The 17,179-nt window shown below is 36.8% G+C and overlaps 1 protein-coding gene across 6 annotated transcripts in view; it reads right to left on the bottom strand.

The window, feature by feature from the left end:
* Nucleotides 1-16,956, bottom strand: part of LOC124789124 (hyccin) — a 167,383-nt gene extending 150,427 nt beyond the window's left edge. The window contains exons 1-3 of one of the 6 annotated variants that reach the window (XM_047256452.1): nucleotides 16,665-16,956; nucleotides 16,217-16,372; nucleotides 8,292-8,426 (exon numbers count right to left, since the gene is read on the bottom strand). In XM_047256452.1, coding sequence (XP_047112408.1) covers nucleotides 8,292-8,426; nucleotides 16,217-16,372; nucleotides 16,665-16,685 — 312 coding nt within the window. In that variant the 5' untranslated portion in view covers nucleotides 16,686-16,956. Of the gene's footprint in view, nucleotides 1-8,291; nucleotides 8,427-16,208; nucleotides 16,373-16,530 lie in introns of those variants that run through there. The other 5 variants (XM_047256417.1, XM_047256430.1, XM_047256426.1 and 2 more) reach the window with 5 other exon arrangements.
* Between the last annotated feature and the right edge of the window lie 223 nt (nucleotides 16,957-17,179).

Raw genomic sequence — 17,179 nt, 5'->3', positions numbered from 1 at the left:
TATAATGTTTTAGTGCCTTTGATGTTCCTTTCTCTCTTTTTTTTCCCCTCTTTGTCACTTTTGGCTGACATTTATTTCATTGCGTACCCATTTTTGTACCAACAACATTAATTGCAAGTATTCTGTATCCTATGTTTAAGTGTCCTTTTATTGTAGAAATAACATTCGTGCATTGTAAGCTGATATAATGTCTCTGCAAGTTATGGGACCAAGAAAATGGTTTTGTTACTGAGTTAACAATTTAATTACTTCATGTTTTTGAAGTGAGATCGATTACATCGAGCCTTTTAATTCAAAATGGTGAAAGGGAAGAGGTGGCTGGAATGAAGTTTTTCAGTACCCAGTAAATTTGATGGGGCTAACCTTAGATTATGGTTATTATCAAATGGGAATCGTCTTTCATGTTGAGAAACTGCTGGATGTCATTAACCCATTAGCGCTGTGCGTTGCCATATGGCAATGTTTGTAACACTTTTTTTAAAATCGTTGATTCCACGACATCAACGAAGCGATAGTGTTGGCAGTAATATATTCCGTTCCGCAAGACTGTAAAGATCACTACAATGCAATACTTTTAACAATACATTTAAATTCTGTGGCGTAAGCAGTGTTGGAAGTCATCGTTTGCTGAATGACAAAGCAAAATGGAGTATAAGTTCGAGTAAGTATGTTTTACACAGTAACTTACGATATATGATTTGGTTTTTTAGTATGGTTGTGCTTTAAATACTCAGATATATATTCTTTGCAGGTTACTGCTTGCTGTGAAATAAATTACGTTCATTTAGGCCGTCTGAACGTCGGTGTTGCCGACGAATTTTCTCATTTTTGTTTTAGAAGAGGTTTCGCGCTTGCTGAGGCGCTGGAGATTTTTTTTTATGATGATACTGAAGGTGATGTGTTTGTTGAGCCCCCATATCCGAAAAGAGAAGAATGATGGATTATTGTATGTGCGGTGGCTGGACAACTCAGTTGTCACAATGATCTCTTCTTCATGTGGTACACAAGAAGTTGGCCAAGTCAAGAGATTCTCGCAACTAAAAGAGCGAAATATAATGATTCCCAGACCAAAACTGGTAGCCAAGTATAATACATATATGGGAGGTACTGATCAGAATCTGGCATGCTATCGCATTGCAATAAGAAGCAAGAAATGGTACTGGCTTCTCTTTACATGGATGTTAGATGTCTCCATACAAAACAGTTGGATTTTGTATAATAAAGCAAGAAACCAAACTGTTTCTCGGCTTGATTTCAAGACAGAAGTAGCAACAGTGTACTTGCAAAGACACCAAGCTCTACCAAAAGGAGCCAGGAGACCATCTGCATCAAGGTCATGTTCCGACAGCCGCGTATCAGATTCTATTAGGTTTGATAAAACTGACCACCTCGTCCAGCAAACGGAAGGAAAGAAGAAGAAGAAAAGGACTGTAAATCTATTGTGAGAACAATGTGTTCAAAGTGTAATGTGGGATTGTGTATTGACTGTTTCATTCCATTTCATGTAAAATAATCCTGAGTTCAAGGTTTGGTTTTTGATTATTAATTGTACTGTGTTATAAAGTATCAATTGTATGATGAAGACTGAAAAAATAAATTTGCACAAAACTTGTATATGTAATAAGAAATTTCAATAACCTACTTACTTTAGTTGAAATTGTAATCCATATAAATTTAGGTAGTGAAAGTGCCTAGCGTTGCCATATGGCAACATCAAATATCTCGCTAATGGCGGTAATGACTTTCATCGAAACAACTCTGTTGTGTAATTTATGCCTTTTACAAACACAATAACGCAATTTAAAAAATCACGAAAAACTTAATTCCGGCGCCAATGGGTTAACAGAAGCAAAGCAAGGCCAGATGAGGGCACAGAAGTACAAAACTTGAGGGATGAGCTTAATGCAAAAAGCACCACTATTTGTTTTGGCATGGAATTTGACTGTACAAACCGTTATGACGTGCATTAAAGCAAATGGCATATAGAATTGGCTTCATGAACAGTGATATGCAACAAATAAAATTACGTTGAAACAACAGTTGTTAGTTACACAGTGTATTTGCTCAAGTGTGGCATTAATGAGTAAGCAGAAGGTAAAATAAGTGAAAACTGTTTTTATGACCATAAACATACAAGTGTAGTTATGTACAAATCAACTTCAAGTAATAAGCAGCAATAAAATGAATGAAAATCCAAAAAGTTAGAACTTTATACCCATTATATGACTGGAATAATTCTTTTCCACTTCAGATTGAATAAATTGCTAATACTGTGTCAGATTCTGAACAAATGTCTTGCCTTCTTGATGTTGGTGTTTTTATGATTTTGAAATATTCTGCTCTGGAACAGGTATTCTCAAATTTTGTGAACTCAGGAGAAAGTCCTGTATTACAGTTGGTGCTGCTAGTACACAGTTTGTATATATGTAATACATCACAATGGCAAACTGATGGCTGCAACCCCTATCAAGGGTATGACTACAAGGAACTAACTCAAGAAAACCATATGCTGTTTGTAATCAAAAGATTGCATACAGTCAAACTGTGAACAATACCTGGAAAAACTTGAGCTGGAAGCTTATTTGGTAGATGTTTTCAAATAATATGAGTCAGACAAAATGACGGAATACAAGCAGTTTATTCACACTGACAGGGATAAACTAGAGATACATCTTGCAATTGTAGAAGAGTTTATAGAGAAACTGGTTTGAAAACATCATCTGGTAAGCCACCATTTCGTTTCAAAACACCAAAGTTCATATATGAAGAATGTGAAAGAAAATCCTGCAGTTGCTGAAGTGATAATTTTGTGGATTTTGCTGAGAACTATTTATTTTTCATTCTAGATGCTGTTCAATGGTTTCATTGTGATAACTGTCATGTCTCATTACACCCTTTTGTGGTTTCCTTGGCAGTACGAAATACACCTGTATTATTAGTGACTGCCTTAATCATGATATCACTGCAGTTCATGCACTCATAATGAAGTAAATTAAACATCTGAGGATGACGTTTGAAGAAATCGAGCACTTGCACTCTTTTAGTGATGAAAATGTGGAAAAATAAAAAAATTCTTGATTTTATGAATCTATGTCTGCATGAAAAAGACTTTGGTATCTTCCTGAGTGGAATTTCTTTAGAACTAGCCATAGAAAATCTCCTTGTGATGGAACTGGAGGAAAAGCTCATGCTGGTTTGCAGAGGCTTTTAAGTAACCAAATATTGGTTCTTCCCTATCTACTTAAGTTCTACAATGACAACATTTCCAACATAATCTTTTTTGTATAAAAGATGTTTGACTATCAGCTGCTTTTATTTTAAACCCAAATATTGACCAGTTCAGTCCCAAATATTGACCGGTTTCAGTCATGGATAAGGGTTCAAATGGCTTAAGCCACAACATTATATTTGTCATTACTTAATGTGTAGAGCATGTCATGAATATCAATATACGACAAATGACATTTAGAAGCAAACATACTAATACCAAGTATACATGCATTTTACACATCCTTGACTGTTGATAGCCACCTTCCAAAAATGTTTACAATCTTTTTATGTTACACAGAAAAGAATGAACAACTTCAGTTTGGTCACAAAAGAAGGTTTTCCAAAGGCTACACAATTGCAAAGACAAGAGAAAATCACCAATTCAAGCCCACTGGTTTAAACAAGATCAGAGTAAGCAGAGTTTCCAATCATAGATTTTATGGTTAAAGCATTTAAAGAAGATGATGAACTTTCAGATTGTCAGCTTCATGCATCCCCATGGTTTTGACCATTCCTTCAACTGGCCATGTACTGAAGACACTCGGTAGATTCCAGGGAACCACATACTTAAAATCTTGAAACACCATCAACAACATCAGGAAGGCAATACATTTAATCAGAATCCAAACAAGACAGTATTAGCAATTTATTCAGCCTGAAGTGGTCCAAGATCCTACTCCAGGCAGGTGTAAAAACGAATGTGCGCAACGGAAAATACTGAACACAAAAATCGAGATTTGGCCTTGTCTGACTACACCCTGAAGCACATCTTAGGATCTCTTAATTGTGGTATTTTTTTCATCCTCCTCGCTCTTCAACATATAAATTACAACATGAACATAAATGAATGGTTAAGAGAACTAGTAACTACAAAATGATAAATGTTTCTGGTTTTGCATTTACTGCAGATTAAAATCCCTTTGTATGTTACAAATGTTTATATATCGATGTCCAATGGACATAAGGAGATACAAATGAATTTCCTAACTAATATAAGTGATCAAATTGCCCAAATCTGCCCCATTTTGTGGCTACACGATCTAATATAAATAATGTGAGATGACTGACACCTGCGTACTGAACACTAGAAAATACTATTTTTAAAGATGATCTACAGTGGTGTGCAACCTCAGTGAAAATACAACTTATGTGATCACAGCTGTTTAACTTTATAGCCTTAATAAGCTGAAGAAATTAGCAATATCACCATATGCACTGCGTCCGGTGCGTCTGAGTGATGATTCTCGTACATGTCTGCGACGATGGAAGAACTCCAGCCACAAAATAAAAAACTCTTTCAAACACTAGGTCGGCAAAAAGCAGTCCTCTGGCTAATATAACCTGATACCATCTTCTCCTCTCTGTGTTCTATAGACAAGAAACACGAACTCCCAGCCACACGGACGGAATTCAGATAACGTCTCTATGTGAGTACAGACAGAAGAAGTGCTCTCAATCACTGAATGCTGAGTACTCAATGACGACTCCCTACCCGGAGGCGAAGTCCAGACTCATGTAAGTTTGCAACAGTGCAGTGCCTAACCATTCTAATTATAAAATCTCCTGAGAGCAAAGACAGCAAGTCCTTCTGTACCAACAAAAGCTGATACTGAGCGACCATCAAACACGGGCAGTCAAAATGGAAGACCTCTTTCTCTCCACCACTGGCTTCCCAGCAAAGTTCGGCTCCCCTCCCTCATAACCACAGAGGGAAAATCATGGTCTCAAAACCACGGAATATTCTCCCTCTCTACAGATTCTTCCGAACACTGACCAACCATATTTTATACTTTTGTCAACCAGCGCAGAAAGTTTGCAAGGAAATATCTACACCCGTTAATTAGGAATTCATGCAATGGTGTGCTTCTCAGAGTAAAAATCCTTGGAAATAAACCAGCCTGTATGATTTCCAAGGAAACACTTCATCGTTCCTCTCTGTGGTGTCCAAGATTTTCAGAGTTTCTGAAGTATTATCCGGTTATCCTTCCGGCCCCGCTACAACACCAGTTGGCCGGTGCTGTATTGTGCTTCAGTGCTCAGGTGCCCCAACCGTCCATCTTGGGATACTTCCTATGATACGCAAACCAACACACCTGTGCGGGTTTTTCCACCCGGGGCTTGAGTTACACCTGCTGTTTAGTTTCCACTGGCATTACAACCTCTGCTAGTATAGGCAATCATTAATTACACCATTTTGATATTAAAGACAATTCGTCACCTTGCATGCAGTAAGCATTAACAACTATATACAAGGTGTACATGACAATGCCAGTCTTCTTTAAATATTCATATATATGACGTACAACCTATCAAATGATACCTAATTCCGGTTTTAAATCATGGCAAAGTATGTAGATGAGTGAGTGTAAGGCGTGAAATTATAGCCACCTTACAGTGGAACGAAATTATTCCAGTCTTACAATGTGGTTAAAGTTCTAACTTTCTGGATTTTCATTTGTTTTATTGCTGCTTATTGCTTGAAGTTGATTTGTACACAACTACTCTGGTATTTTTACCGACATAAAAGCAGTTTTCATTGATTTTACCTCCTGTTTAGTTATTAATGTCACATTTGGGCATGTACACAGTGTATGGAAAGCAATGACTTTGAGCAAATGTGTTTCAGCTGTAAGCAGCCATGGGTCAAAAATTAAACTATGTAACTTCTGAAGCTTAGAGACTAAATCTTTTTTCAGATTTAGCAAGATGAAAAAGATTAAACTGCATTCAGTTGAGATATGAGCCCCCAAAGCTACACAAAATTTAGCACTCAAAAATATTTTCATTACATTTGCAGCTGCATATATTTTGACAGGGAAGGACTGAGGCTATTGCACAAAATCACAAGAAGACAACAAGGCTGTCTGTCATATTACCAATTCTTGGCTGAATCTGTCCATAAAATTATAATTTATGGCTGCTTAAAGACATGCAGAAGTAAAGTAGTACAGCTGTCACAAGATGTATCTAAAAATCTAATCAGTAATATATTCCAATTCAGCACAAAAAGTTGTTTAAGTACACGAAAACAAGTACTTGTAATTTACGAGTACCCGTTTATAAAAGTTATCCAAAGTAGGCAGCTTGGCATGCATGAAGGTGGTGTAAACTTGGGAGCCCTACCTATGAGAGGCTGTAGAAATGGAACCAAATGAGGTATTGAACTGAAAATGTGTAAATATACATCCAAGAAATTGTTAAACCCATTCCAAAAATTTCATTCAATTTGGAAATGGTTGAATGGGATAAGAATTCCAAATCTAATCCGCCAGACATAGAATGACACTATGGTACAGGATGAGATTTAAATCAAATTTGCAGACTCGTGGCAGTGTTCCAGAGAATACATTAGGTAGAGTCAACTATTCTGTTGCTTCTAAAGATGACTGTGGCTGATGAGTTTGCTTTAAAATAACATTTTCTGTTTGAATAACAACTTTCTTTTTATTTATCTTTTGTACATTTCTCTTTTGCACAACATGTTTCAGGAAAGATTCCCAATTTCAAGTATGTATTCCATGTGTTCATTCCCCGGCATTTATTAGCAATGTTTTCAGTGCGTGACACGCTGCACTGTTCTGTTGCATTTCGGTTTCTTGTAGTGCACTTATGTAGAAACCACACATCCACAATTTTTTGCTTGGCACTTTATAAGTTTTGCTATGCTGCTGCTTGCACATATTTTCACTTTTACATAATTCAGAACTTGGTGTAACTGTTGACAGTGTTTGTTGGAGCTTATATGAGCAACTGTTTTTAGTTCTTTTACTTTCAGATTTTTACAATTGCAAGTTTTCATTTCTTGTCTTGGCAGTGATAATTTGATTTTATCTATTGTAAATAATTAAAGCCTGTGACTGTAAAAATAATGTTTTTTTTATAATGTAACTTTTTTCTGCTACTAATTATAATCTCCTTTTCATTTATCTCATTAATTCATGAATAAAGGCCATAATGTAAAAACTAACATTCAATGGTTTCCACATGTTTGTGGTACTATAAACAGAATGTTAGATAGGAAGACAAGGAAGGACAACAGAACAAAAATTTATAAAGTAAAGGCAATACAATTTGTAAGGGAATGAGACTTGGGTGCCTACATACAAGGATGTGAGAGGATCCAAACAACGGATGATGAGATTTTTAAAATAAGGTCAAAGGACACTCAAGATTATACAGAATACATAATGAAGACATACAAACAGAACTTAACATATCTAATATTAGCAAAAGAGTGAGCGATTATAGAAGAAGATGGAAAGAAGATATTAACCAAATGAATGAAGATAACATTGCCAAAACAACAGATAAGGCTTTACAGATGACAAGGAAGAAGAGATCTTTGAATACCTAAGAAAATATGGGAAGAGTTCTGAATGGGAAGCCAGAAGAACTGGCATTTTGCCTAGACCACGAAGTACAGAAGAAAAAGACACGTATATCACATAAGAATCCTCGTAGTTGAATTAAAGATTTACCTAAGATTAAAGGCAATATTTTTCCATGTATTGCATAATGTCAGTAATAAGATTTATCTACCATACCCCCTTGCATAGAGTAAGGACGTAGGCATACAAACAAAAATTATGAAAGGCAGCCACTAAATAAACCAAATAAAATGACACCTCATGCAGCACCTTTGGAAACAAGACCCACACATGAAATGGAATGTGAGCTTTGAGATATACTGACTTGACTACATATTAAATGCACAATGGAATATGTACTGTATCTCCTAATCATTATAGGTATACTGGAAAACTGGAAGGATAATCCGCCTTAATTAAATGTCTGTAACAGCAGATATTATTGGTTGAGTAATTGTGTAATCCTTCCTGGCAAACAATCTGTGTGCAAAACAGGTGAACTCCCTTTCCTACCACACAGGCATGTAAACCTATTGTCCTCCTCTCAAAGTAAACGACCTAATTTTTATTGGCTTTATGGATTAAATTCTGGCAAACCTGTTTATACAACAAACTTAGGTTTATTTTTTCATAGTCACTGGGTTGTAAACTTACCTTCTTGTCACCATGTGCTACAGAGTTCAAATAAACAAAAATTAATGTTGGAAGAAACTGCAACGTGAAACGCTGCAGGTCTGGCTGCTTTGAGCGGTACAGTTCAAACAGTTGTGAGCAGACTGGATCCACAAGCTGTAATTGCAAAATTAAAAAAAGATTCAATGTATACTTCTTAATTAGTAAAAGTAATTTAATGTGGTAAATTTTACTCAATGAAAAAGGAAAAGGGTTTGAAATGAACTCAGCTTATATATTTGAGGAACATGTATGAAATGTTCTTGATTATATTAATAGTAAACAGCAACTGAACTACCTGGGCAAATAAAATATTACCCTGAGAAAGTTGATAAAACTTCAATCTATGAAACAAATTTAGATCTCAAAGATTATACTTAGCACATTATACACTATTTAAAAAAACAATGGCTTAAGTTAACAACAACAGCAGTTACAGCCAGGGCACTTTTCCTCTACATACAAAATCACAAGGTGTTACTTTTGAGTTGATGGTGAGAGTAGTTTCAGGTAACCAATGAGAGGCAAGAAAGTAGACTAAGTATTGTATGTGCCATTCAAGTTCTGTGAAGATTATTTGTGGCTATTTTGGATCATCATATGCTTTTTCAAAAGATGGTAGTTATAATTAACAGATATGTGGAACAGCCTGGTTGGGAATTGGCAAAGGCACCAAATGTGATCTTATGAGAAAAGTTTAGCTAAAGTTACTACATGGTCAAGAAGTGGTTTCAGATGTATGCATCAGGCTATGACGAATATCTTGCAAACACCTCACATTACGACTGAATACATTGTAAACTGCATGTTTATATTCACACCAACTCATTGCTGTGACATTTTCACTGTCTAGTTGATAATGGCATAGCTACTTCAAGGCAGTAGTTTACATATCCATTTAGGTCCCTTCTCATCTCACTCTCTGTGATGCAAACATTTCTCTGCAAAACACACGAGTAACAATATTTTCCTTGTTCTATATGGAAATGAAGTTCCATGCTCCTTGACAGAGTGTAGGGGAACAATGTGGGAGACATGCACCGCTGTACTAGACAAGGTCCTAATGGAGGTAATTTGCCATTGCCTTCCTACGACTGTAATGGGAATGAATGATGGTTACCACAAAATCAGTCACAATTTTGTAAGTTAGCAGATATTCACAATAACAATAAAAATAAAATAAGTGACAAACAATGTAGAGCAGAAGTTACTATTCCAGCCTCAGATCACTGATTGTATCCTCAATAGCTACTCTTAACTGTTCAGCAATTATAACAGAGCTGCTTCTCAGATTGTTAATATACCGTTACAAAATTAGCTCCTTAACAACCATTGGCTTTGCCTACTTGAAGCCACATATCTTATAACTTAACTTAGACCTCAAGCTACAATATAGATCAATTTATCACAACATTCATTCCAAAAAATACTAGAAGTAATACTGAAGCACAAACAAGCATTGTCACAGTTCTGGTGCATCAATGAATACTCATTTACAGCAACATAAAGTATGTTACAAATCAACTAGCAATAGTGGTTTGTAGATTTTTCCAAAAGAAAAAGTTTGTAGATTTCTTTCTTTCTAAATTAAAACTTCAGTCTCTCATATTCTTTGCCTAATTTCAAATGCACATATGAACATTGAGCAAAGCTGTTGATGTAGTCACAAAGAAAACAACAAAAAACAACAAAAATCAACAAAAAGTTACATTTTATTTTTGGATTTTGTGAAATGCACAGTTCTACATTTATGAACATCAAAAGGAAGTTGCCAATCTTCGCAACACTGAAGTTTTATCAATAACTGAGTGATATTGGTGCACTATCTTTTAGATAATGATTCAGTGTGTTGGTAACTGTAGGCCTATCATTTGCCAATAGTCTGAGGTTACTACCACCATTGTCTAACAGGTCACTAAAATAAAATATGAAACTGAAGTGTCATAAAGGCCAGTAATATTAAACATAACCAGTAAGGAACCTAACACATTTCGGGTCAAGTTAGCCTATCAATGCCAGATGTTGGCTTCATTCCATAATGTAATGTTGATGTGGCATGTGATGTCATACACGTGCAAACAGAAAGAGAGCAAAAGACTCATTTCTTTTTCATTTGCATTAGTTTTTCGAATGTAAGTTTTAGTGTCAGACTGATAAGTAATGCAACACAAAATCTAGGTTAGTTTGAAAAGTGACAGTTTGGTTGAAAGATGGTGAATCAGTATCAAATGCTTCAGTTTATCCCACATTTCCTTGAGGCATGCTGACAGGATAGGTATGTTCAGTCGCTGCAAACACATCCATTAGCTGAGTTGAAATGCTCATTCTTTGAAGGAAAATGTTATGCATATTCAGAATAGAGTTGCAGCCAAAGACATCATAATTTGCCCATTTAAACCTAATAGTGTGTGGCTGGGGTTATTACCACACATCTGTTTAGGGCTCTTTATTGAAGTTAATGTGCTGATCTTCCCTACTCAGAAGTCCTCAACCCCGTCATAGGTTTTGTTTGATATCCCACAGAATCATATTTGTGTTAAGTTTTGGTGTGGTAATGTTTGAAATGCTCTTTGGCAGCCAATAAATAGGGTACAAATATGCATGCATCAATTAACAGATTTCAGGAAGTCATGTGAGAAAACCTAGAGATGACTTCTGCACAACCAACATTTTCAGAATCTATACCGTTTGTCATGGAAGAAATCATTCCACTCAATATTTCTCATTACATTACAGCTCTGAATATGTTCTAAAGTTCTACAATACATAGATGTCAATGACAGAAGGTAGTTCTGTCTATCATTTCTGCTACTCTTCTTGTATGCAGGTGTACACTGTGTTTCCTTTCAACCAATGTGGGCACAACTACTTGTTCTGGGAATCTATGGTACATTATGGCCATGGAGGGGATAATGCAGCTGCAAATACTGTATTACATCTTACAAGGATTCCATCAGGCCCTCAGGCTTTATTCAGTTTTAGAGAGTTCAGCTGCTTCTCAATGCCAATGGCACTAATATCTATACCACTCATCTCTGTCATGGTGCAAGCATTAAATTGAAGCAACACTCCTGAATCTTCCTTTGTAAAGATATTTGAAAAGTGAGTCAGTATGTCCATATTTTCCTTTGTGTCATCAGTTTCATGTGTCATCCACAGGTGTCTGGACACTAACTTTGGTACCACCAACAGAATGAACATGAGAAGAATTTCTTTGGGAATTGTTTGACATCTTTTGATAAGATTCTGTTACGATAATTGTTGGAGATTTCAGACACTGCCCTTTTGACAGCCAAACAAGCTTTATGTAGTACGTGTCTTTCTATAACAATATGCTCTGTTTTACAACTACTGAGTAGAAGTGGTTGTTTCTTTAGAAGTTTCTTTGTTTCTTTAGAATTTTCTTTATGAAGACTGTATACTGTGGAGGGTCCTTCCTAGTATGAACAGTTTTGACTTTCTCCTTGATATTTCCCATTTATCTACATTACTGGATAAGTACATTTTTCTGCTTCTTTTGGTTGCCATTTCTAGTTGAGTAGTCATTGTTGCTAGAAATACTTCATGTGTACTGATACAAGCTTCAAATAGGACATCCTCAAAGAGGTTAACTATTTGTTCCCAGCATGAGTGGGTCTCCAAATTACCTGTTGTGAGTTGTTTTCAGAGAGGGCATTTAGTATTGTTTCTCAGGATGACATACATATTAGCAAGTGTAGATTTTCTCTTAAGGTTCTGGTGTCATCTGAAGGTGAGTCTGGTGGTCAACAAAAAACTCACCTTTGATACCAAAACCTGCCCAAATGATTTCACATAAAAACTCTTTATCTTGGAAGACTTGTTTCTTGTTTACAGTGACAAACACACTTCATCCATTTCCCCATAGGCCTATTTTTTCCAATATACACTTAAATTTATAACAGTTTCAAGTTTTAGCCAGATTTATTATGTGAGCTCAACAGTGCTTTAAATTACGCAACTCTGTCATGAAGGGCTGAGCAGTTATCACTTGGATTTTAATAGTCTAATTTCTGGGTTGAATTTCTTTTGCTCTTATATTAATACTTCCGAGTTTCCTGCAGCTATCATTATCTGGACTGGATGGACATTATTAACAACAGAAATTTATGAAGATATTTATAGACACACAAAAATAATAGGATAACACCAATCATTAACTCCTATTCTATTGGGAATTGTTCAGAAATTGTAAAGGTTTTGATATTTTGTAAACAACTGGTTCCGCACAAACTGATGACAACATTACTGTGTCAACAATCTCCATATCAGAGACTTTACTTTTAAATTTCAGTTTATTCACGTTTCCTTAGCTTACAAGACTTTAAATTTCTTAGTTTCTGAAGACTGAATGTTTCAGAAACTACTAAATTTGAAGTCTTATAAACTATCTCTCCTATCTGAACAAAACGATCTCATGAACTGTAGTTATGAGTAAGCTTATTTCACATACAATATATTAACTGAAGCATGCTTGCTTTATTGTTGACAGTCATCATGCAACAGAACTATAAATGCTGTAGGGAAGATCTTGTAGAATGTAAATACTTTTGGATTAAAGGTGACCACTCACCAAAAAGCAGCAGGGCTGAATTCTTGATATGCACACACAACAGAAAGAATATTTGCTAGCTTTTGAGCTAGAGTACAAAAAACACACACACACACACACACACACACACACACACACACACACACCCCACACCTTTTTCTCCAATGGGGGCAGTGTCAAGATGGGTAGGTAGAGGGAAGCAGGTGGCAGGGAGAGGGGCCTCGGATTGGGTGGCTAGTAGCTTGGAGGGAGGCAGCTATTTTGCAAGCCAGAAATGCAGGAGTGAGGTGTGGCAGTTGTAGCAGCCTGTGGGAAGCAACACATGCTGAAGGTGACATGAGGACATGAACTGAGAGGGGTGACAGGACAGAGGAAGGGGAAAGTGTTGGGTGGAGGGTGCGGGACAGTGGGTTACCAGAGATTTAGGCCAGGATGGCTGTGGGAGCCACATATATGTTTTAAGGATAATGCCTATCAGTATAGTTCAGAGAAGCTGGTGGTGGAGGGAAGGACCCACATGGCTTGGGTTGTGAAGCAGCTGATGGAACTGAGAATAATGTTTCTGCAGCATGTTGTGCCCACCAGATGGTCAACTTTGTTCTTGACAATAGTTTGGCAGTGGCCATTCATCCTCATCAACAATTAATTTGTGGTAATACCAACATAAAAGGCTCTGCAGTGTTTGCAGCAGACTCAGTATATGACATGGCTGCTCTCACAGGTGACCTGGCCTCTAATATTATAGGATAAGCCTGTGACAGGTCTGGAGTAGGAGTTGCTGGGTGAGAGGGCTGGCAAGTCTTGCACCTTAGCCTGCCACAGGACCACAGGAATATAATCCATGTGGCTAGGGAAGGTATCATATCCCTGTCACCTTCAGCATGTATTACTTCCCACCAGCTGCTAAATATGTGTCAGGGTATATAGCTGCGACTTCTCCCTCCTGCATTCCTAGCAAGCCAACTGGCTGCCTCTCTCCAAACCACTAGCCACCCCCCCCCCCCCCCCGCCTCTCCCCCAGTCCACATGTACATAGGCACTCTACAACCCATCGTATGCTGCGTGGCAGTGGGTACCATGTACCACTACTAGTCATTCCCTTCCTTGTTCCACTCGCAATAGAGCCCTAACGTGCAATGTATGTTGGTGGCAGCAGAATTATTCAGCTGTCAGCTTCAAAATTTATTCAACAATGTTCCTTGAAAACAACATTGTCTTCCCTCAAGTTATTCCATTTTGAAGTACTGAAGCATTTCTGTAACAGTTACGTGTTGTTCAAACCTACCGGCAACAAATCTAACAGTCCACCTCTGAATTGCTTCAATGTCTTCCTTCAATCCGACCTGGTACGATCCCAAATATTCAAGCAGTACTATGTGAACCACACTTTCCTAAAATTCTCCCAATAAACTAAAGTTGATCATTCACCTTCCCTACTGTAGTTCTCACATTCGCCTTCCTTACCACAGATCTCACATGCTCGTTCAATTTCATATGCCTTGTAATGTTACCCAGATATTTAAATGACTTGTCTGTGTCAGTCACGGCACGACTAAAACTGTATCCGAACATTACAGATTTGTTCTTCCTACCCATCCGCATTAACTTACATTTTTCCACATTTAGTGCTAGCTGCCATTCATCACACCAATTAGAAATTTTGTCCAAGTCAAGTTGTATCTTCCTATTGTCACTCAACCTCGACACCTTACTGTACACCACAGTAAACAACTGCAGATTGCGAACCACCCTGTCTGCACCAAATCCCTCTCCCTCTACCCACCCCACCTGATATTATTCACACCACAACTAACCCACCTGATGAAAAATACTATTAATTTAAATGGCAGCAGGTAGTGGCATAGGCATGTGTATATATGTTGGTATTTCACTCTAGCTCACCAAAAGGATAACTCCGAAAGCTAGCAAGTTTTCTTTCTTTTGTGTGTGCCTATCACCAACTCAATGCTTCTGCTTTTCAGTGCATGGTCTAACAGGAAGATCACAATTGGCTTGTGTTGGTCAATCAGGAAAAAAAAAAAAAAAAAAAAAAATTAATACGCCTTTATCCACTTCCAGCTTGTTCCTGACATTCCTTGTACTGATTGAATGGAAAAAGTCACAATTTGTATTAGAAATGAAGTAACAATATACACTAATGCCATTAATGTGGCAGAGATTAAACACCTATGGAACTACTGACAACTGATGTGGTTGTTATTAACGCCTTCAACTATATTAAAAACTTGAAAATATCAGACCACAGTGGCAAAACAGGAGATATACATGTAACTATGCAAAGCACACTGTATTAACAGATTTTTATGACTTTTTGGCTTTCACTACTCATCAGCAAACTGCCACCGTCCAACCTCCTCGAGACTGAGTTATGCTACAGTATATTCACTTAACACTAATTTTTATAAAAAACAGGTCCACTAAAGAACATGATCTAAGAGCACTCACACTGAATAAATGCTTTATACATCTAAATCCACAATGTGAACATACAAACAATATTCCAATCATCATCTACATAGCATATGACATAATAATTCAGAGAATATAAATACTCTCATTGTGCACTGCATACGCAATGTAACAATTCTCCTAGTATACTGAGGGAGGGCAAATTAAGACTACATAAAGCATTTCACCGAGGCTTTCACTACCTCCACGTCAAAGTTCATTAGTTGTCCAAAACCATCCATTTGTGCCATAATGATGGAATTTTTTTACTTAATTTATTCTTTTCTAGTTTCTTTTGCCCATGTTTTCACTACCTCCTTTTTTGTTAAAACATTAACAATTTCCTTCACTTTGGACCGCACAAACTAGTAACGCTGCATCTACTACAAATCTAAGCACAAGCAGGATGCATCCTCAACTAGGCAACAACCCAACTTATTCTTTATTCTGGAATCCTATGATTGACTCCATTCCAAATTGTCATGGTAGATACTGAAAACGACTCAGCAGTAAATTCAAAAAGTGTTATATGTCTTGTTATACAGTACACCCTTGTACAATTAAAGGTGGTGGTTAAGTTGAAATAAGATAAGTGGAATTTTTTGAAATTTTAGTAGTATAGTGAACAGCACAGGTTTTTTACTAGCATGATTACTAAACAAAAAATAATGGCATTGATTTTATCAAATAATCTTTTGTATTACAAATTCCAAATGATACTCATATTTACAGATTATGTACTTTCATTTTATGAAATATAAAATAATTCCTCGCATACTGATATCTTAAATATTACATATTTATTAGGGATGCAACATACAACATTAAGAAGCTTTTGTAAATACATCAAAACGACGCACATACATACATCTGCGAACCGGCCTCGTTCCTCCAAGACAGAATGCAATGCTGCAATGAGACTGTGGTTATGTTCCAGTGAAACGGCAAAACTATGAAGCTGGTCAGGTTCTTGACCTGCACAATCTTGCAGCCATTCTCGCACAGTCTCTGCCATAGCTCTCCCCTTCAAAATAATAACAAAAAACTGAAGTTTCTAGTATCACACACAAATTAAAAACACACCTATCTGATGGTCAAATTCTTAATATTCAAACAGCTGTACCAGCTGTGTTTATAAATTCAACATTAATGACAAAATCAAAAGAAGCAGATCTAGCACACCTCTCATACAACATTCGTTCATAACTGTATTAAAAAAGTCAGGCAACATTCTGCGATGAAGTCCGTGAGGTAATGGGTACGGAATTGCAGAAAGGGCAAATTCCTTAACACTATTAACGTCCAATGAAACTCACTCTTTTATTTGATAGTTTCATTCATTTTACAACAGTCTAACATCCGGCGAAACTGAATATTTGCAACCATCTCAGCAACATTAAATATACATTTACTCTAACAATCTAAAGCAATTTCTAAATCTTTTCTCACATTTTATTTTACTTATTATCACGAAACAGTACTTCGAACCAAAATAATACTAATCATGGTTTACGAATCCTTTCCAACACACATCGCACATCTTCGACTTCCAACATTGAAATGTCAGGTTCGCCAAAGATTTACGCAATTCACGAGTTATAGTCAAAATCTCTGGGTCAGCTGTGGTCGAACGTATTCCAGTCAGAATCTGGGCGACCCATATCCTACTTTTAAAGACCTTCCACACGCAACGATTGGCTACGCAGATATCTGTGCAGATGTTGTGCATGCAATAAATCGCTGCAAATATGGTACGTTCAACGAAACAAGTTCCAGTTTATTGCTCGCCTGCAATCTCTCAGTTTATTTCAATTCTTCAGAAATAGAGGAA

The sequence above is a fragment of the Schistocerca piceifrons genome, chromosome 1, assembly GCF_021461385.2.
Source record: "Schistocerca piceifrons isolate TAMUIC-IGC-003096 chromosome 1, iqSchPice1.1, whole genome shotgun sequence".
Taxonomy (NCBI): domain Eukaryota; kingdom Metazoa; phylum Arthropoda; class Insecta; order Orthoptera; family Acrididae; genus Schistocerca; species Schistocerca piceifrons.
This window is presented reverse-complemented; position numbering and strand designations above follow the sequence as displayed.